Source organism: Lynx rufus, unplaced genomic scaffold (genome assembly GCF_022079265.1).
Source record: "Lynx rufus isolate CCGP_SWC_20201006 ecotype Redwood Valley unplaced genomic scaffold, mLynRuf1.p SCAF_9, whole genome shotgun sequence".
Classification (NCBI taxonomy): domain Eukaryota; kingdom Metazoa; phylum Chordata; class Mammalia; order Carnivora; family Felidae; genus Lynx; species Lynx rufus.
Window position 1 is genome coordinate 63,496,232 of NW_025814897.1, and position 20,754 is coordinate 63,516,985.

Here is a 20,754-nt window from a genome sequence, read left to right on the forward strand (position 1 = left end):
TTGTGGAGTGCCTTCTCTGCTGGTTACTACACCAGGTGCAAGGAATGTAAGGATGAGTTAAGTGCTACAGCTTTCAGATTAGGAGTATGACAGCTACAGATTCCAGTCCGGGCTCTGCCCTTCATCAGCCATATGCCCTATTCCTCTGAGCCTCAGCCTTTTGTAGAGGGAGAAGTCAGAGCCCCTGACTCCCAAATCACTGAGTGCTGGTTATAATTATCTCTGGAACTGGTAGTCAACTCCAGGGGACTAGAACTCAGGAGGGGTATGAGGATTCTCATTCCACTGTGGAGAAGGGGCGATGATCATGGAATGGGGAACAGGAGGATGAAGCAGGGCTCCACAGCTTCAGCAGTGAGCTTGAAAATTGGCCATGGAGTCTCCCACACCTGGCTTCCACCTGGGATAGCCCCAAGGTCCCCAACCCAGGCCTGAGCTTCAGGAATTACTGTCATACCCTCAAACTGTTCTCCCTGCAGCTGCTGGCTGGGTTCTGGGCAAGGGTCATTTTTTCCCAAGCTCCTTCTCAGCTGTAGGGCACACAGCCAAAGGACTTACTATTTCTGCAGGAGACATGGGCCCAGGGACAGGGACTTGGCAGGTGGCTAAGAGTCCCAGGGGTTCACCCTCTCTTGTGTTCTACTCCTGAAACTTTAAAACATCAGGGCTCTTAGGATTCTGGATCACCTGCCTGCCTGCTTGCCCACCTTTTAGTTCAGAGTGAGTCCCACCCTCCCATACCCTTGCAGCCCCACCCCACAAGAAAGCAACAAAACCATCTTGGTGAACACATTTACTTAATATGGGGGGTGGGGTATTGCTGTCTCTGTCAGTGTGTATGGTGTGGTAGGGAGACAACCAGAGGGACTTTTGCCCTGGAGTGAGAGGCTGTTCTGGCCCCAGGCTGGGGGGTGGGGGGCAGACTGAGGGGACAGGGCAGGCGTGTAAGGTGGGGAGAGGGGGAAGGGTGAAGCTCTGCACACATCCTTGGGACCACAGTCCAGGCCCACCCAGTCACCAAAGCAAGAACCGAATAAATAAAGTGCAACCGTGGGGTTGGGAGACGGGGAGAGGGAGGGCACTGGGCGCACCCACGCCCACAGCCCACATTCAGTGCTGCCAGGTCCGGCCCAACTCCCGGCCAGACCCTCTTGTCCAATCCCCCCATGTCTGTCCCTCCATGAGCCAGGCAGGGCCCCTGTGCAGCTACTGGAGGTAGCGATAAGCTTTAAAGCAGTGGTTGCCAGCATCGGCCACCACCACGTGTCCATCTGAGGTCAGTGCCAGGCCCTGGGGGCCATACAGTGGCTCTGCAGACGTGTTGATGTAGGACAGGAAGGAGCCAGAGCTGTCGAATACCTGGGGAATGAGTGGACAATGGAGGGAGAGGTGAGATCAGGTGGATGAGAGGCATTTGCAGGGGTGTGGCAGGGGAGTTGCGGGAGGGGGGGCTGGTGCACGCAGCACAGCAGGAAGCCTCAGCCCCATGCCATCCCTGGGCCTTACCTGGATGCGGCTGTTGCCCCAGTCGGCCACAATGATGTTCCCGTTGGAGTCGACTGCTACTCCTGTGGGGGCGTTGAACTGCCCATTGCCCTCTCCATGGGAGCCAAACTTGAAGAGGAACTCTCCGTCGGCAGTGTACACCTGGCAGGGGAAAGGGCTGGGGACTGGGGACCTGGCCTCGGACAGAGCCTTCAAGGAGGAGAGGGCGAAGCCCCAGGGCTGGGGACCCCCACGTCTACAGCTCCAGCCCAGTTCTTCATCCCAGGCTTCACATCCATGTTTCCCACTGCCTACTGAATAGGTCCAGCTAATGTACCTTGGGCTTATCAAATCTAACAGCTCAACTTCCCCGCGTTTTTTTTTTTCTTTTTTTTTTTAATGGCAATGCCCATCTGGCCATGAGTCGTTCTCAACTCCACCTTCTCCTCTGCTTGACGGCCAGTGAATTAACACAAATTGCTGATTCTCTCAAAACTGCACCCTACTGTATATATTGCCCCTGCAGCGGTCCTCAACATTTCTCATCTAGATTACTACAAAAGACGGATCATCCCAACACCAGTCTCACCCCAGCCAGAGTGATCTAAGACATAGCACTGCATTACCCTGCTGCCTGCAACCCTTCAGTGACTCCCCATAACTCTTAGGAAGAGAGAAAGCCCCTTAACAGGGTTCACAAGATTCATCCACACTTGATCCATACTCCCCTCTTCAAACCCAGTCTGAACTACTGGTGGTTTCTCGAACACACTGTTAAGGGACCATCTCCAAATCTTGGTCCTCTTGTCCTCCTTGCCTCAAATCCTTTCCTCCTTCTCTCCCTTCCGGTTAGTTCCCCTGCTGCTTTAGGTGGTTCTCAGTCTCACCTGAATCAATTTCTTCTACCATGCCCTCACACAGTGCCCTGCACTGCCCTACCACAGAATCTATCACATCATACTGTAATATAATAATACACAGCAATATGCTGCTTTACCTCTCCCCTACTAAACCATAACAAAGAACACAGCGTATTTGCTTTATTCATCGCTGTATCCCCAGCTTCTAGCATAGCACCTGGGACAAAGTAGCCATGCCATAAATGTTTATTGTTCAAATGAATGATCTCAAGGGGGGAAAATGGTGAGGGAGAGAGCAGTCTTGTGAAAGAGGAAAAGATGTCAGGACAGCGGTCATAGAGGGAAGAAAGACACTGACCTTCACTGAATGGTTATGGAAATCCGTCACTACAATCTCATTCTTGTTGTTTACAGCCACAAAATGGGGCCCTGAAAATACAAAGCAGTCTCTAGGGCAGTAAAATGGGATACTGCATGGGATGGAGAAGAATATCTGGGATGATAAAGCTGGGGCATTGGAAAAGGGGTGGGGTCTCAGAGGCTGACAGGTATGGTACCAAGGTATAGTGAAGGGAGGGGGTCCTCTGGAGCCAAGATATAGGGGGGGTAGTTGAAGCTGGGGTATCCGGGGTAGTTCTCTGGGACTGGGGTATCAGAATAGATCTCTGAATTATTCCCCAATACCTGCAAAGTGGCGGTCAGTGGCACCACGGCCCCCAAAACGGCCAACCAGCTTGCCATTGGGCTGGAAAGTAAAGACGCAGCAAGACTTGTTGTCGACCACAATGATATGTCCATTCCGGTCTACGGCCACTCCTTTGGGGCCCATGAGACGGCCAGCTCCAATCTTGGTCTGGAAGAAGGGGATACCCATTAGGGCCTTTATCCTGCCTTGTCGGGAGAGTAGTCCCAGCCTGACACTAAAGGAGAACCTTGGGCTGGGGATGGACACTAAAGGAGAACCTTGGGCTGGGGATGGTCAGACCCTGACCAGCAGGAGGCACTAGAATGGTCACCTGAGCTGGCCATTAGGAATGCAGAGCACAGTGACAGTAGGCCTCTCACCTTGAATTTGCCCTCAGGGGAGAAGATGCTGACCCAACGGTTGTCATAGTCTGCCACAATAATGTCTCCATTGGTGTCCACTGCCACACCTGTAGGGCGCTGCAGCTGCCCAGGTGAGCGCCCTCGGACCCCAAAGCGGAACTTGAACTGGCCTTCATTGGAGAAAACCTGGAGCAGAGGAGCAAGGGAGGGAACGGGGAGGAGGGGAGAGACTGTGGGCACAGAGGGAAGGGAGCAAGATCCTGAGGGAGGAGACCCCCCCGTTCATTCAGTCATTCAACAAACATTTACCGACACCATGCTGGGGGTACAGTGAAGAATCAGACAAGGCCGCAGACCTGAGGTGACATGTAGCACAGGTATGAACAGGGCTGTAAGAATATGAGAGGGAATATGGGGCACCTGGGCGGCTCAGTCAGTTAAGCATCCTACTTCAGCTTAGGTCATTATCTCATGGTTCGTGGGTTTGAGCCCCGCATTGGGCTCTGTGCTGACAGCTCGGAGCCTGGAGCCTGCTTCAGATTCTGTATCTCCCTCACTCTCTACCTCTCCCCTGCTCACACTCTGTCTCTTAAAAAAAAAAAAAAAGAATAAGAGAGAGATGAGGGGGACTGGCCAGGAAAGGCTCTGAAAGATGAATATCTGAGCTAATAGCCTAATAAAGATGCCAAGAGATGAACCAAAGCTGGCCAGTAAGGGAGGTGGAAAGGCACTTTAAGCAGAGTCAACAGTGTGTGAAAGGCACAGGGTGCAGTATGGGCACTGCTCGTCCAGTGAGGCTGGATTGCAGGGAGCACTCCCATGAACAGCAGGAGTAAAGTTCCCCCTGGGTATAATGAGAATTCACTGAAAATTTCTAGGCAGAGGAGTGACAAGATGAGATCTGCTTTTGTGGTATAACAAGAAATATATTTGGTCTTTGTCCCCAGTGCTTGGCACTCTTGGAATTTCCTGATTAATAGGATTGTCTTTTGTCATTCACAAGGAGCCCCTTGTGACTTAGGTGACTTAGGGTGGGGCCCCTATGAAGCTTCAGGATGAGGCTGGTCACCAGAAAGACCTGATGATTAAAGGGTTGGAACTTTCAGCCCTATCCACCAACCTCTGAGAAGGAGAAGAGGGGAATGGTACAGATCTGAAGTGCCTCCATGTTGGTGCCGGGAGGGTGGCGCACCCCAATTCCACAGGGACCAAAGTTCCTGCAGTAGTGACTCTTCCAGACCTCACCCTCTGTACTTCCCTATCTGGTTGTTCGTCTGTATGCTTTATAGTATCCTCTGTAGTAAACTGGCAAACGGAATAAAATGCTCCTCTGAGTTCCATGAGTCACTCTAGCAAATTAATAGAACCTGAGGAGGGGGTCATATGACACTCCAATTTATAGCTGGTCAGTAAGAAGCACAAGTAACAACCCAGACTTGTGACTGGCATCCGATGTGAGGGCAGTCTTGTGGGAAGTGATGCTATCTCTATAGGTAAACAGTGTCAAAATGGAGTTAAATTTGCAGGACACCTGGTCAATGTCCACTGAGAGTTGCTTGGTGGTATTGAAAAAACCACATGGGCGCTTTTAAGAAAGAGCACTTTGGCTGCAGGGAGGGGTCAACACTGGACACTGGCTGGGTAGCCAGAGGCACTGCACTAGTCCAGGTGAGAAGTGATGATGATGGCTTTGACCAGGGTACTTGCTGGAGTGAAGATGGACTCAGGAGACATGGGAGGAAGACAACAGGACTTGGTAGCACACAAGAAAGGGCAGGGCGGTGGACAAGGATGAGCACATACAGGCCAAGGGGCTGACAAGGTAACCTTCCTCCTGGACAGAGTGAACCTTCTGACCTTTTCCCCTCTCCTACCTTCTCTTTTAGCCACCCAACGTACTCAGGTCTTCCCATCCTTCAATTCTCCCTCCCTCTATAGCCTCTTGCTTCTCCTTCACAGCCAAAACATCACTCACTACACAAGTCTCACATGATCTGCTTTGTTATAGACTCTAGGGACACAAGATGAGTCAGAGCCAGGAGCAGCCTTGGGGAACTCAAGTTCTGGGCCTTGCCCTTGCTCTTCCATCCAGACCTGCTCCCCCTAAGTGGGCTAGGCTCCCTGCCCCTGCTCCATCTCTCATGCCTGCAGGGCTGTTTGAACTAGTCCTCCCTCCTGATGTGGACTTCTATCATGCCCTCAGCTGGCAGGCCAGCACAGCCCGGGGGTCTGCCCTGGTCCCCTGTGGCAGGCCAGCACTAGCTAGCATGAGAGGGAGGCACCATCTTGCAAGTGGGACTAAAGGTGCTGCCAGATCAGCAATGAGGCTGCACGTGTGCCTCCTCCAGTCTGAACAGCTCAGTCTCCGGCTCAACGCTGAGGCTTGGAGTAGGGGTGAGGGGGAATGGAGTAGGCTCTTCCCATCCTATCCTATCCCACCCCTGACACCTAGCCAACTCCTACTCATCTTTTGATTCTTAGAAATTTCCAGGTCGCTTCTTCAGAAAAGCCTTTAATGACCAACTCCAGCCCTTAAATCAATATATACGCATAAAGGTAGGCCTCCATGATACATGCTTTACAGTTCTTTTGCTAACAAATGACACTTCTGGAACTAACTGCTAAACACCCTTGTCTCCAAAGGATGTAAGTCTCAGGTGGAACAGGGACTGTCTGCCTTATTTGTTACTGCATTTGCAGCACTGGTACAGCAACAAGTACATGAATTCCTCAGCTCAAGCTCAGACAGAACTGGCCATCACCACTAGGGTGCCACACAGCCATATCACACTCATCATGTGTGCAAGAGAATTCATCAACTTATACCCAGGCTTGCTCCTGAAAGGCAGCACCAGCTACCCGGTGCACCAAGTCCTGCCGTTCTTGACCCCTTCTTCTCCTTTGACATGTGATGGCCCATTATCACCTGACACATTTGTTTTCTTAACCTCTCTAGAATCTGCTGGTGCCCTAGTCTGGTCCTTAACATCTCTCTCCTATACCACAGTAGCACTAAGTAACTTCAGGATCTGAGTCTAGTTGAGGGGAGACAGACTAATAAAACAAAACAAAACAAGCTAGTGATTCTGGTAAAGTATGAAAAATGTGATAGCAAAGGCAGAGGGAACTCAAAGGAGAATGTGATTAATATTCTTCCTGAAGGAAACGAGGAAGTCTTCACAGAAGAGCTGATAAAATTTCTGGACTAAGATGATTACACACGGATATAATATATACAAATAAAATTCTTCATTCAAAATCACAAAATATTTTTCCCTTCTGTCAGCTGATGCTGATTCAGCACAATGAAGGGATTTGTCTCAGCTGTCACCACAGACCGTCCAAAGGAGGAAAAGTTCACAAGGTCACCAAATCTCACTGTTTGGGAAGTGAGGTGGGAAGGCAACATCCACCTGGGGCCCGGTCCCTACAAAGCTGGGGGACCCCAAAATAAAAGAAGCAGAAACTCAGCTCGGGGATCTGAGAGTTCAGGTCCACTATAGTGGTTATGCCGCTGGGGTGCTGATGGGAATAGGAATGAGAAGAAGGGCTGCCATAGGAGTGGCGGGTGTCTGGAGGGGAGGGGGGCTGCTCCAGGCCCTCCTTCTCAATTCCCCAGCCCCTCATCAGGGAGACAAAGCAACATGCATCTTTGTGTGCATGCGAGCACTCATGTGTGTGCACACCTGGGAAGGCTTCCCAAATCTCAGCTCTTGTGCCAGAAGGCATCCCTGGCATAAGAAGAAGGAAAAGAACTAGAAGGTGAAGGGTGGGACTGAGTAGGGACCTGGCACCAGCCCTACTCACCTCATCCCTCCCTCGCTATCTGGGCTGGACCCAAATGCTGCCATGTGCTACCCTGCACCTCTTCATTCCTCTGCTCTTAGGAATAGCAGAGGAATCAAAGCAGGTGGGACAGTACAGGGAATGTGGTCATGGAAAAGTTCCTGGCACCTTCAGCCTGCTACATGGAAAGCAGGGGTTGGGAGGAGCTGACACTAAGGTGACAGACCTTTGGCAGAGCTGGAAGTGTGACAGGGGTACTCAGTCAGGGTTAGGAAGGACTTTAAATGTATAGGTGTAGGGGGACACCTGGTGGCTCACGTTGGTTGGGCGTCTGACATCAGCTTAGGTCATGATCTCGTGGTTTGTGGGTTCGAACCCCGCATCAGGCTCTGTGCTGACAGAGCCTGCTTTGGATTCTGTGTTCCCCTCTCTCTCTGCCCCTCCCCACTCATGCTCTGTATCTCTCCCCTTCAGATATAAATAAACATTAAAAACATTTTAAATGTATAGGTGTAGTGAAGTAAGAATCCTCAAGAAAAGTTTTGCCACCTGATACAATGTTTGCAAGAACTGAATGAAGTCCATGGTAGTTAGAAACAATCCTGCACAGGATAAAATTAAAATTCCACAGCATCCTCTCTAAAACCATTTACAACGCTACCTCAGCTACTGGGCTTCTAATAGTAATCCACCTCTAGCCAGCTGGGATCCTTCCAGTTCCCTGAACAACCTCCTCCAGCACTTTCCCACCTCCTGGCTTTTATTTACAGTCTCCACCTGGACAATGATATTTTTAACAATAGCTAACATTAGAAGGTTCACCAGGTGTCACGCACAGTGCATTATGTCATTTTAATGTTCCCAGCAACTCCATGAGGTATTCTTTTCCTAATTTTACACATGAGTTCTCAGAAGCTAGGGAGGTCACATGACTTGTCAGTAAGTGGCAGAGCTAGGATTCAAGCCCAGGTGTCTGGTTTCAGAGCCTGAGCTTTTAACTGCTATACCGTGTTTGCCAAGCTGGTGCCTGTCACTAGGCTCTGGGCTCACTCTATGGAATACAGAAAGAAAACCACGCTTCCTGGCTTTAAGGAGCTCAAAGCGCAGCATGGCCACGTCCATTTGTATGGCAGATGCTTGAATCAGGTATGTGAGAGACTGGGAGCACGGAGAGCAGGACCACCTGTGAGGTTACACTGCAGCCTCTGGAAGACACCTCTTTTCACAAGTTACCCCCATTTGGGGGTAGCCAAACCAGATGTTTTCAGAGACCCACACAGATACTCTGGAGGCAGGCTGGCATGAGAAGGAAGCAGGGGAGGGCAGAGCCTGTATCCTGACCACGTAGAGAAAAGGGGAGAAAGTAAGCCAGCCAGGTGGAGGCTCAAATGGAGACAGAGGGGTGAAGAATGAACCAGATATTCGGGGTCCAGGAGCTGGTCTGGCCTGAGCCCCAGCCTGGGAGGTAGAGGCTGCAAGCACAGGAAAACCCAGGGGCCTAACTGCCAGGGTATTGGATAGTGTGGCCAGTGGAAGTGGGTGGGTGCGGGGTGGTGCTATGATTCATTGCTCTTTAAGGACTGATACTATCTTTAAGGACTGGTTCACCTTTCAGGAGGTGACCTGTACCCTGTTTTTTCAGGAGGCTATAGTTTGAGAACCTTTATTGGGTCAGGGGAGAGCAGGAAAGATGCTTACCTGGATACATTGGTTGTTGCTGTCTGCTACCACTATGCGTCCGCTGCTAGCTGCCGACACGCCCTGTAAATTGGTGAATTCACCCTTCTCCCTTCCTCGACTTCCTGTGGGGAAGGCAGGGGAGGGGGGAAAAAAGAATTCACTCTTAGGTCATTTTGAGCCTCCCTCCCAGATCTACCCTGCCCACTGCCCGCCCCCATCTGGCTCAGCCCTCAGCCATCTGTACCAACTCGGAAGACAAGTTCGTCCTCAATGGGGTTGTCCTTCCGTTTGCCACCTGTGCTGTACATGGAGCTGGGCCTGCGCACCGCCTTCTGGCGTACGTGGCTGCCGGGGCCGCCGGGGGACTTGACGCGGCGCTTGACGTCGTCTGGGGAAGGTGGCAGGTCTCCAGGACGCAGGGCACGCACGCGGAAAGGGCTGCCACGCACCGGCTGGCCGTAGAGCAGCACTGAGAGGAACAGCTCGCCTTCAGTGCGTGCCGTGTACACCAGCTCATACGTGCCGTTCTTGTGGTCCACCACCGGCACAGGAAGGCGCGTGCCGTCAGGGCCCGTGATCTCTGCGCGCAGCTCCGCGCTGCCTGTGCGCACCAGCCTCCCATCCTTGTCTTTGGTAGTGACGGTGAGTGAGGCGGGCTGGCCCACGAGCGCCTGGCGCAGGCCCTCGCCCGTGGCCACGGTCTCATGTGCAGTGGCACTCGTGGTGAGCAGCGCGCCAAGATTGAGCACCGATCGCCGCAGCCCATCGACTTCGAGGACCAGTTCCAGCTGCGCGTTCTCATGTGGCCGCTCGGGGAAGGCCTGAGCCGCCAGCGCGGCCAGCCGCTCTCGCATGTGCTTGCGCACCAGCAACACCTCCGGGGCCGAGCCCAGACGCAGGGCTTGTTCCGCGAAGCTGCAGCTGCTGCCGATATGTTCCTGCCCCTGACGCAGTGTGTCTAACTGGGTCTGCAACACCTGAGGAGGGGACAGGGGAAGGTTGGTCGCGCAGAGAGGGTCTCTGTGATTCCTTAGGAACTTACGGTACTATAGCATGAAAGAATTGCAAGAAGGTGAGTATGGGCAGGAGACCGATACCGCGGTACCAATGGGACCGTGTCGGGAGGCAGAACGTATAGTCTAGGGAAAGGGTTGCCCAGGTGTGGAAAGCAGAGAAAGCGTGGAGGCAATACAGCCATGTCACAGTGGGTGGTGGTAGGGAAGGGTGAACACACGCACCTTCTGCTTGGCCCCACAAATGGCCTCCAGGTCGCTGACCAGAGCCTGCTTGCGCTGTTGCAGCGCCTGTTCCAGGTCCTCGAAGGCTGCGCTGATCTGGGCCAGGGCCTCTGCTTTGCGCTCCTGCAGCTGCTGGCTGATGCCCCCCACTAAGGCGATAGCTGCGGACAGCTGTGGTAGTCTGGGGAAGGGAAACATCTCATACCCGGGTTGCTTGAGGATGCCCTCACCAAACCGGTCCTTCTCAGGGGGCACCCTATACTGTGCCCTCTAGGAGACGCCCTACCTCGACCTCCCTGCCTTCCCTAAGAATTTTATTTCTAGCCTCCCCAACGTCCCTCCCCTGCCCCGCTGCCCCGGTTGAGACGCTCGCCGATGGCCCCCCCCAGCCCAGGTCCCCAGCAGGCTCCTACCGGCCGCGCACCGCCTCGAGCTGGTGCTGCAGGGCCGCCTTGTGCTGCTCCACCACGTCGCGCAGCAGCACGGTGCCGTGCTCTCGGTGCTCCCCCGCGCGGCACTCGCCGCACATGGCCGTCTCGCAGGCCTCACAGTAAAACTCCATCGTCTGGTGGCATAAGCACTCTAGTCAGGCAACGGCTATACCCCAAGCTTCTTTGTCTTCTCCCCTCCCCATCTGCCCTCCTTGCCCCTCGCCTTCCAGGTGCATCCCCTACCTGGACCACTCATCCAGAGAAACACCCTCTCACCCACGGCCACTCAGCCCCTCCCCCAACCTCTCCTCCCCCTCCACCCCAAGTCCTGGCCTCACTGGGCCTGCTTGGGCCCACCTTGCCTTCATGGTTGGGGCAGGAGAGGGGGCGGCCAGCCACCGCGCTGAGGGGGTGGGGGTCCTCGGGGTCGTGGGCCCCATCAGGTGCCTGCTGCATGGCCTCCATGAGGCTACTGATGAAGAAGTTGTTCTGCAGTGCGGAGACACCCTGCTCGGGGAGGATGGACGTCTGCCGACACACCGGACATGACAGCGTCAGGCTCTGGGCAGGGATGTAGTTCTGGAGGCATCTGACCAGGGAGGAGGAGGAGGGGTGGGCAAAATCAGTGTATCCCTCCTCATGCTGTCCAAGGATGCCAATCCTTCTTGCAATTGTACACTTCATTTTGAAACCTCTCTGGTTGGCACGTACATCTTGTCCTGCCGACAGGTGTAAAAGGCCTCACCTTTCACAACGGAGTGGAAACACATCCCTGATCTCTCTCAGGAGAACAGACAGATCTGCATTCCTCACAGTGTGTACAAACACAGGCTCACCTTCCACAGGTGTTTACAAACCCTTCTCATAGAAAATGTGCAACTAGCCCCTCCACCCATTAAGTCATTAAACATTTACTACCTACTCTTGCCAAATTTGTGCAAAGCTCTAGCGATACAAAGATAAAACACAGTGCCTATCTCTAAAATACTTCCAAATCTACAGAGAAAAAAAAAAGTCACAGAAAGAGTTTAGAGAAGTAAATAGTATAATGATAAGGGCATGGGTCCTGGAGTTAGGCTGTTTGGGTTCAATTCTTAGGTCAGTCATCTATTATACCGCATGACCCCTGACAAGTTACTTAACTTTTATGAGCCAAGGATCCTTGCTTTGTAAAATGGAGACAGCACAGACTTCACAGGGTGCTGGAGGGAGGATTAAATATGAAGTGCTCACATGCTGACTCATGGCAACCACTATATATTGCAGGGTATTATATTATTTATTATTAACATAAAGAAGACTGTACATGCAGTGATAAGGAAATGCACAGAAGGGGCATCTGGCCCAGGGTGGGAGAAGAGAACAGCCAGGAAATGCTTCAGAAGAAATGTTGTAAGCTAAATCTTCCTGGATAAATCATTGTTAGCCTAACCAAAGAGAAGTGCAGGGAGAAGAGGAAGGGTGTTCCAGACACAGAAGGTGGCCAGAAACAGCATCATGTAAGTAGGGAAGCAGTCTGAGATGGCTGGAGACCAAGTCCAAGGCAAGAAATGTAAGAGAAGTCTGGAGAGAGAGGCAGGGGCCAGTCATGGAGGGCCACATGGGCCACATGAGGAACTTAGAAATTATCCCAATAGCAATAGGGAGCAGTAGGAGCATGGTACAGCCAGGTTTACATTTTATCCTCCTCATTGCCTCTGTGTGGAGGATGAATTTGAACATGGTGAGACAGCAGACAGGGTATGGTAGCATCATCATCATCATCATCATCCAGTTGCCATTTATTAAGTACTAAGTGCTGGGTGCTATGCTTTGTGCTTTATGTTTATGTTAATAGACTAAAAAAGGGTGAGTCATCCAAGGTAACAAAGCTAGTGAGCACTGGAGCCTGGATTCAAATCCAAGACAAAACATGTGTTTAGCCAAGATACTCTTGCAATCATCTTGTAAAAGATCTTGCGGTAGATGAGAAAAACCTGGAATTAGGCAGTAGCAATGTAGACTATGAGCTGGTACAAATTTAAGAAGTATTTAAGAAGTAAAGCAGTGGGAGGTGTTAGCTCTGAGTAGATATGGAGAGTGAGAGATGAGTCTTGGTTGACTCCCAGATTCCTAGCTTAGAGGACTGAGTGGATGGTGGTAACAATCACTAAGATGAGAAACACAGAAAAAGGAGTGGTTTATAAAGGCTTTCAGCTTTGACCTGGCTGAGTTTACTGGAACAGTGGGACATCCAGGAGGTGAGGCGCAGCAGACAGCTGGGGAAAAGGCAGGTTACAGAGAGATGGGGATGCCATCAACACTGAGAAGGCCTCTGTAGCCACAGAAGAGGTTGAGATCAGCCCAAAAGGTGGATTCAGTGCCAAGAGCAGGGCAGAGCACACAGGAAATACTGAACAAGGAGAGTAAAGAGGAACCAGTAGAGAGGTAAGAGGAGAGACACCGTCAAGACAGCAAAGAGACTAGTGCATTTCCAGAAGGAGGGAAGAAGCAGTCATCGGTGTCAAAAGCAGCTGAGGAGTCAGGGTAGGAAAGGATTGGAAAATGCCCCCTGAATTTGGCCAGCGTGAGAGCACATTCGTCTGTAAGGAAAACTGGGTGAGTGAGTGTGGGGTAGGGGTGGGGGGAGGAGAGCTTGACTGCTGCCAGTTGAAGAATGAATGGGAGGTTGGGAGTTTGGGGAAGAAGGGGAATGAAGGACTGCTTGGCCGCTAGCTGGGACAAAGGGACAAAGGAGAGTTCTTATCTGTTTGTAATGGGAGCCTTGAGCATGTTTATGCATTGAGAAGCCAGTAGAGAGGGAGACATAGAAGAGACAAGAAGAAGTGTGGACAGGTCTCTGAGAGGGGGTAATGGTTCAGGTTGGCCTGAAGAGGCCATCCTGTGAATGGGGGAAGAGAGAAAGAGAGGTGAATGCACTTGAGCACAGGGGTGAAGTTAGACACCATGCTTCACTCGCCTCAGGCAAGACCGGCTGTTGAGAGTGAAGGAGGGGTTCAGGAGACTAGTGAGGGCTGGGATTAGTCACTGGAGGGAGGACGAGAGACAGCTTGCTAGAAACACACAGACTGTGGCTGTGTTGGGAGACCATGAATCTGTGGAGGGAAGATCTGCATGGTGCACACTTTCCTATATCCTCAGTCTCTCCTCTTAATGTTCTCTACACCTCTGAATCTGCATTAATTAATTTTTATTTATTTAACAAACATGATGTGCCAAGCACGATTCTAAGTGCTTCACAAATATTAACTTATTTGTGACCTAGTTTTCCCTGCAGTCCTCTCAAGTATAGAGTGGCTTGTCTCACATTCCACATTCCTTAGGGCCAGGTGGGGTTGAGTCCTCCCTGCCCCCAACTGGGACATTTCTATTCTTCTTGGACGCTCATGCCTTCTGTCTCTACCACTCCTCCTGTTATTATCTCCACTGACCTCATGGGTGCTTCCCCAGTTACTGAAGTCTTTTTTCTGGCTCACTCTCTTCTTCTGTTACTGCCACCCCCATAATAGGCCCTCCATCCATGCACTCCTGCCATCATTCTCAGGGGCTCTGACATCCACGACGTGACCCATCCACCAACAGGATCTCTTAATTCCTTGACCTCCTCACACCCAGTAATCTTTTCCTCCACTTCACCTCAGCTGTCTATTCCCATGCTTCCCCCACCTCCTGTTTCTCATCTCCAGTCACTGCATCAACCCTGAAATCTGAATTTCAGCCAAAATATTTGCAAACTCGTCAAGACCTCCTTCCTATGTGTTGAGCATACCTGGCTTACACTACCTTCCTAACTGGTTTCCTCTTTCCATTCTTGCTCCTCTGTAATCTATTGTCTGCACAGCAGCCAGAGTGAGCTTTAAAAATCTAATTTAGCTCACATTATTTCCCTGCCTTAAAAAAAAAATCTCTTCTCATGGTTTCCCATTGTGTTTAAAAATAAAATGTAAACACTTCCCTAAAACCAAGTTCCTCCATGAGTTGTCCTGATGCTTTTGGACCTCACTTCATCCTCCTCTTTCAGCCACACTCGCTTCTTTTGATCTCTGAACATGCCCAGTCTACTCCTTCCTGAAGGCCTTGGCATGGGTTTTTCCCATTGCCTGGAACAATCTGCAAGTCTGTCTCCTCATCCTTGGGTCTGAGGTCAAATGTCACCTCCTCAGGGAAGCCTTCCCTGATGACTCTATGTAGAAGAGCCCCTGGCCCACCCATCCCCACACACTCTGTTTATTTCCTGCAAAGCACTTAGCACAAGCTGTGACTCTCCTGTTGGATTGTTTGCTTGCTTACTGTCAGTCACCATCCACTAGAGCATAAGCTCTTTGAGAGCAGGGACCAAGAGATAAATGAATGAGTAGTAATTAACAGTGAAGGCCCTACAATCAAACCTGGATTCAGACCTTGGCTACTTACTTACTACAGAGCCTCAGAAATACTTCTTAATTACTCAGTGGCTCTGAACCCTAGTTTACTCCCCTGTAAAATGGGGGTAATAATGTATCTGTTGTGAGGATTAAGTAATTCAATGCATGTATATCGGTTAGCCAGTCCCTGGCACATAATAAGCAATCAATACATGGTAGCTACTACTATCATAATTTCTCAGGCACTAGTTTTCTCCAGGAGTTGTCAGTGATCTGGGCCTATGAGGAGGCACAGAGATGTCCAATTACAGTTCTGATCCAGTTTTGAATGTTTGCTGCATAGGTTCTGAAAAGAACAAAGACCTGAGGGAACCATGGCAGCCAGTCAGATGGTCAGCTGGGAAAAGGAAGAGTTGAGGGGGCTAGGTGTCTACACCCACTCAAAGATGTCATAGTGGGAGTGGAGTAATGGGAGCCAGGAGTGGGATGCCAGAGTTATGACCACAGAAGTGATATTATTCTGGGTGATAGCAAGGTCCAGGCACAACTGGGAGAAAGTATGACTGAGGTGGTAAGGAGGATGTTCCTGGAGAAACAGTCGAGAACCAAGAGGCCAAAGTGAGTCGTGAAGCCATGCAGGTTGATGGAAGAGCTTGGAATAGGCCAGAAGGCTGAGAGTGTTTCCAGCTGACAAAGGAGAGAGAGCAGCAGAGCTGAAATCTTAAAGAGCATGGGGGAGAGGGGGCACTGGAAGGGGAGCAGCGTCCCTGTGGCAGAGCCAGCTTTCCACGAAGGCAGGAATCAGTGGGAAGGTGTGGGTGGAGGCAGTGGCAAGAAGACCCAGGGACCAAAGCTCTCAGGGTAAAGGCAGAGTTCCCTAACAGGTGTACAAAGCCCCTGTAGTATGGGCCCCACCTGCCTGTCTGGCTTCACCCTCACCACCTCATTCACACTTGTGCTCCAGACTCACCTGGCTTCCTCCACGCCCTCTTACCTGACACATTTCCTCAAGCCACACGCCTTTTCTCCCGTTCTTCCTTCTGCCTAGGATGCTCGTAGCACTCCCTTCGCTTAGCTAACTTTAGTGCACCCTTCACTATAGTGCACCCTCTGCATCACACCTTAGGTAAGCCTTCCCTCATTCTCCACACTACAATAGATCCTACCTAAACTCTCATATCTTAGCACTTCAGGTGCAGCATTATGAAGGGGGCAATACTTACATTTTTCTATAGTCTGGCTGTATGATCCTTTGATCACTGGCTTTCTGTTTAACTATACTCTAAAAGCAAGTATGATACCTGTTTCCTTATCATACCCAATGCCTGGGACAGGTCTGGCACATAGAAATGCTCAATAAATAATATTTGTTGAATGAGTAAATAACGGATAAAGCCTAAAGGGGGTGGTTGCCTTTCACTCAGCGCCTCAGAACAACCATGAAGATAAGCAGGGAAGGAAGGACAGGCCTTCCTCTATCCTCCCACTGGTGACAAACTCTTCTGAGGCTGCAGCTTGTTGAGAGTCTGGGCTCTGTTTGATTTCTCTGATGGTATTGAAAGCTGCTTTGGTTTGGGAAGGGGCAGAGACCACGGCCCAGTGTTAGCAGCTTCTGGTCCTCTCTCCCACGTTCTTGCACCAAACCCTCACCTCCTGCAGTTTGGGGTACATCTGCTCCCCTACATGTATACCCATTTTCCTCACCTCCTATAGGTTTATACATGCCACCCCCTCTCAGGGGAGGCGGCGAGGTCCTCATCCCTCCCTGGTACACACACCCTCTCACCTCTCACAAAACGTGTGCAGGCAAGGCAGGACCTTGGGGCACCGGTACCGATCCAGGCAGATGCTGCACACCAGAAACTGCTTGTCCATTGGCTGGACCTCTGGGCCAGGGCTGTCTTCCCTCTTCGCCATGGTGTTCACGGATGGCTCCTACCACTCACACCAGCCTGTGTACAGAGACATGGTCAGTCCTAGGGAAGCTCACATTTCCTCTCCCCACCTAATCTCACCACTCAAATCCCCTGCAGAGAACTAACCCCATTTCTTTCCAGACAGAGGCAGGACAGGCAGTGATTGGGAGGGAACAGGGTGAGGGAGGTGGGCTTAGTGACCTCTGAGCATGGTGCTCTGGTTAAAACCACAGACTTAGGGTTAGACTGAGTTTCAAACCCAGCTCAGCCTCTTACCAGCTATGTGACCTTGGGCAATTCATACAACCTCTCCGAGCCTCAGTCTCCTGATTTGGAATTATGGGAATAATCCATACCTCAAATGGATGTTTTGAGAATTTGCGATAGTGCCTATTGAGTACATAGTACAAGGATGCCCACTTTCAATGACATACCCATCTTTCACTTCCTCTGCCTTCCCCGAATCCTCATCCTACTGAGTCTCTCCTGTGATACAACAACAGCCTCCTAACTGGCATCCTTGTTTCCTTGCTTGTGCATTCTCATCTATCTCCCTTGCAGCTATACCAAGGCTCCTAAAACACAGGTTCTATCTTGTCACTTACTCTCTATTAAAATCCCTCACTGGTTCTCCATTGTCCAGAGAACAAAGTCCAAACTCCTTATGTTGGCCAACAAGGTTTAGCTTTGTTTGCTCCATACCTCCCTCTACTACCTCACGTCTCATGATTATATATGATCAGTCACAGGGCGCCCGGGTGGCTCAGTCGGTTGAGTGTCCAACTCTTAATTTCAGCTCAGATCATGATCTCACAGTTCATGAGTTCGAGTCCCAGTTCAGGCTCTGCGCTGGCAGCACAGAGGCTGCTTGGGATTCTCTCTCTCTCCCTCTCTCCCTGCACCTCCCCTACTCATGCTCTCTCTCTCTCTCTCTCAAAAATGAATAAACATTTATTTAAAAAATCACATTGGCTTCTTTTCAGTTCCTGGAAAACTCCTTGTTCTCTTTTGCTTCTGGGCCATCAAACATTCTGTTCCCTTAGCCTGAGATCCTCTTACAAGCCCCCCTTTGTCTGGCCGACTCCCACTGATCTTTCAGGTCTCCACATAAATGTCACTTCCTCCAGAAGGTCCTCCCTGGTTTCCTGAAGTCTGGGTTAGGTATTCCATCTTTGTATCCCTACATACCCTGTATTTCCTCCATTCTAGCCCATATATGCTATATTATAATATCCTTGTAACTGCTCTACTTCTTCCACTGCATGAAGAGTTCTTGAAGGCAGGCATGATATTTTACTTTTTTATCCCTAACACTTAGCAGAAAGCCTGACATAAAGGATTGATATATATTTATTGAATAATTATTCCATAGTTCAACAAATATCTATTAAGTGTCTACTTTGTACAGGCACTAGGGATAGAGCGTAAACAAAACAGATATGGTCACTGTCCTTGTAATGGCGATGTTTTAAAAGTAAATAAGCAAATACATACTTATAAACTGCAGGGGAAGGAAGTGCTATAAAAAAGAAAGGATCCTGTGAGAAACAACACTGATTTGGTTGGGTGATCAGAGAAAGCCTCTCCAAGCAGGTAACTTGTAAACCGAGCTCTGAGGGTTGGAAGGAAAATGGTAGGGATGAGGGTGGGGGCATCAAAGACTGAGGAAAGGAAGTCATTCTGAGCTGAAGGAACAGCAGGAATGAAAGTTCTTAGGCAGAAGGCTCACTGAGAACCCAAAAGGACCATGTGTTCAGTGCGAAGTGAATAAAAGACAAGAGGTAAGTCTGGGAAATGAGGCTGAAATGATATCACCAAGGACCTTGAGGTTAAGGATTTGGACTTTATCCTGATTGGGGGTGAGGAGGAGGGATGGTCCAATTTACAAAAAAATAAAAACAAAGTTAAAAAGCTCTTCTGGTAGCTATGAGGATTGAGGAGAGGCTAGAGTGGAAGCAGGGAGACCAGTTAGGAAGCTGCCTCAGTTCTTTGGGTCAGATGATGTTGGGTACTGGCAGAGATATAGGCAAAAAGGTAGAATGATTTGAGAAATATTCATGAGGTTGAATCAAAAAAACATCACAACGGATTGGGTGTGAGAGGGATAATGGAATGCCAGTAATGACTCCCAGGTTTTTCACTTAAGGAAGTGGTAGGCCATGCCTAGAGATAGTAAAAGCTGAAGAACTGATCTGGGGCATTCCGGTTTTGGCATGCTAGGTTTGAGACGCTATATGATATCTGGGTAGAGATGTAAAGTAAGGAATAGAATAGAATCTGTCTGGTTTTGGAAGCATTGGCATATTAACAGCACTTAAAGCAATGAGAATGGATGAGGCCTCCTAGAGACAGAGAGTGGAGAGTGAAGGAGAACCCAAAGGAATAGAAAAAAACCAAGAGACTGTGGGACTCTTCCAAAGAAGAGAATGATTCCAGAAAGAAGAGATGGTGAAGTAAGATGAAGACTGGAATGCCCACCAGGTTTGCTTCTGGTGGCACAGTAGGGACAGCAACCAGGTTAGAGTTGTTGAATGATGAATGGAGATGAAGAAATTAACATAGTGGCATAGACAATTCATGACAGAAATGTGGCCACGAAGGAAGGCAGATAAATAGCTGGACTACTTCAAAATAGGAGATGACTAGAATCAGGTAACAACTATCTGTGCCCAGCTAGATATATCATGGGCTTCTGTAAAGACAATGAATGAATGAATGAATGAATGAATGAATGAATACATGCATGCAGTGGGGCCCGTCCAGAGCCCTCTCCAGGTTTGAGGAGGAACAGGGGGCTGAACTGCACATGTCTTATATTTGTAGAAGGGTGGGAATGAGTAGGAACAGGATAGGAAGGGTATCCCTGAGAGCATCCTCTCCTGATGTGGGCACTGGGACTCAGAGGTTCTCTCTCCAGAGACTCTTAACACCAGGACAACATAGCAGGAAGAGGACAGATTGAGGGTTGGAGGAAGGAACAGGAGGTGGGAGCCAAGCTGAAGCTTCTGTCTGATGAAGGGGAGGGCTGGGAAGAAGAGTAGGAGTGGTCTACTGGGCCCTGCTAAGGCAGCTGGATGTCAGGCTCCGCCTCTCTCCAAGCCCAAGGGGCTCTCCCAGCCTGTCACACAGGGGCGGGGACTGGGCTACATCCAGGACGGACAGCTCCTCCCTCCCTTCCCCTTCCTGCTTCAGTTCCCCACCCAGACTTTCCAGGCATGCAACTGCTGAGGCCATACCCCAGACTGAATCACTAAGAATCCCTTCTTCTCTTGGGCTCTTACTCCCACCTCTCCCATCCCACCGTGTCCTACAGATCTGCCCCCAAAGTCCTCTAGGCAATGGTTTAAGTGGACTGTTTATCACAGCAGAAACTTGGAGGATCTTGAACTTAAACCTGAGATTCAACCCTCCTTCCTCAGGCTGCCACTGCCATCCCTGCATCCCTTATCCCACCCATCTTTTATAGCTCAGTTCTAAAGGTACTTCATTTCCCCAATCAGCATTCACTCAACACCTCTGTTAGAACTGGGAACACAAACATAAATAGTCACAGTGCAGCCTTCATGGATTCCAGTCTAACAAATAGATGACTGCAATGTAATATGGAAGGCTTTGTGGGGAAGCACAGGTTGCTCCAGGAGCACAGAGGTCACCTAACCTAGAGCTGGGGCAGGGGAGGGGGGTTACTAGAGGTTGGGGGTCAAAGGAGTTCTCCTAAGAAAGTGCCTTTCATGCTGAGAGCTCCAGGATGTGTAAGAGTTACAAAGCATGGTGCCTTCTGCATCAGGAGACTGAATCACACACTGTGACAGAGGTGGGCTAAGAACTGAGATGGAGTGATAGGCAGGAGCTAGATCATACAATGCTTTATTGGCCTTATTAAAGAGTTTAGACTTTACTCTTCCCTGCTTGGGAATTAAGTCATCATCCAAAGAGCAAAGGAAACC

At 50.3% G+C, this 20,754-nt stretch overlaps 1 protein-coding gene across 1 annotated transcript; it reads right to left on the reverse strand.

Annotated features, from left to right (window-relative positions):
• Positions 1 to 778: 778 nt before the first annotated feature.
• TRIM3 (tripartite motif containing 3) lies at positions 779 to 16,808 on the reverse strand. The gene is made up of 11 exons (XM_047072431.1): positions 16,678 to 16,808; positions 10,885 to 11,116; positions 10,510 to 10,661; positions 10,097 to 10,277; positions 9,103 to 9,835; positions 8,877 to 8,980; positions 3,411 to 3,578; positions 3,030 to 3,198; positions 2,704 to 2,774; positions 1,507 to 1,647; positions 779 to 1,359 (listed from the first exon to the last, which is right to left on the reverse strand). The coding sequence occupies exons 1-11, from the start codon at positions 16,806 to 16,808 to the stop codon at positions 1,207 to 1,209; spliced, it is 2,235 nt and encodes a 744-aa protein (XP_046928387.1). The 3' UTR covers positions 779 to 1,206.
• Between the last annotated feature and the right edge of the window lie 3,946 nt (positions 16,809 to 20,754).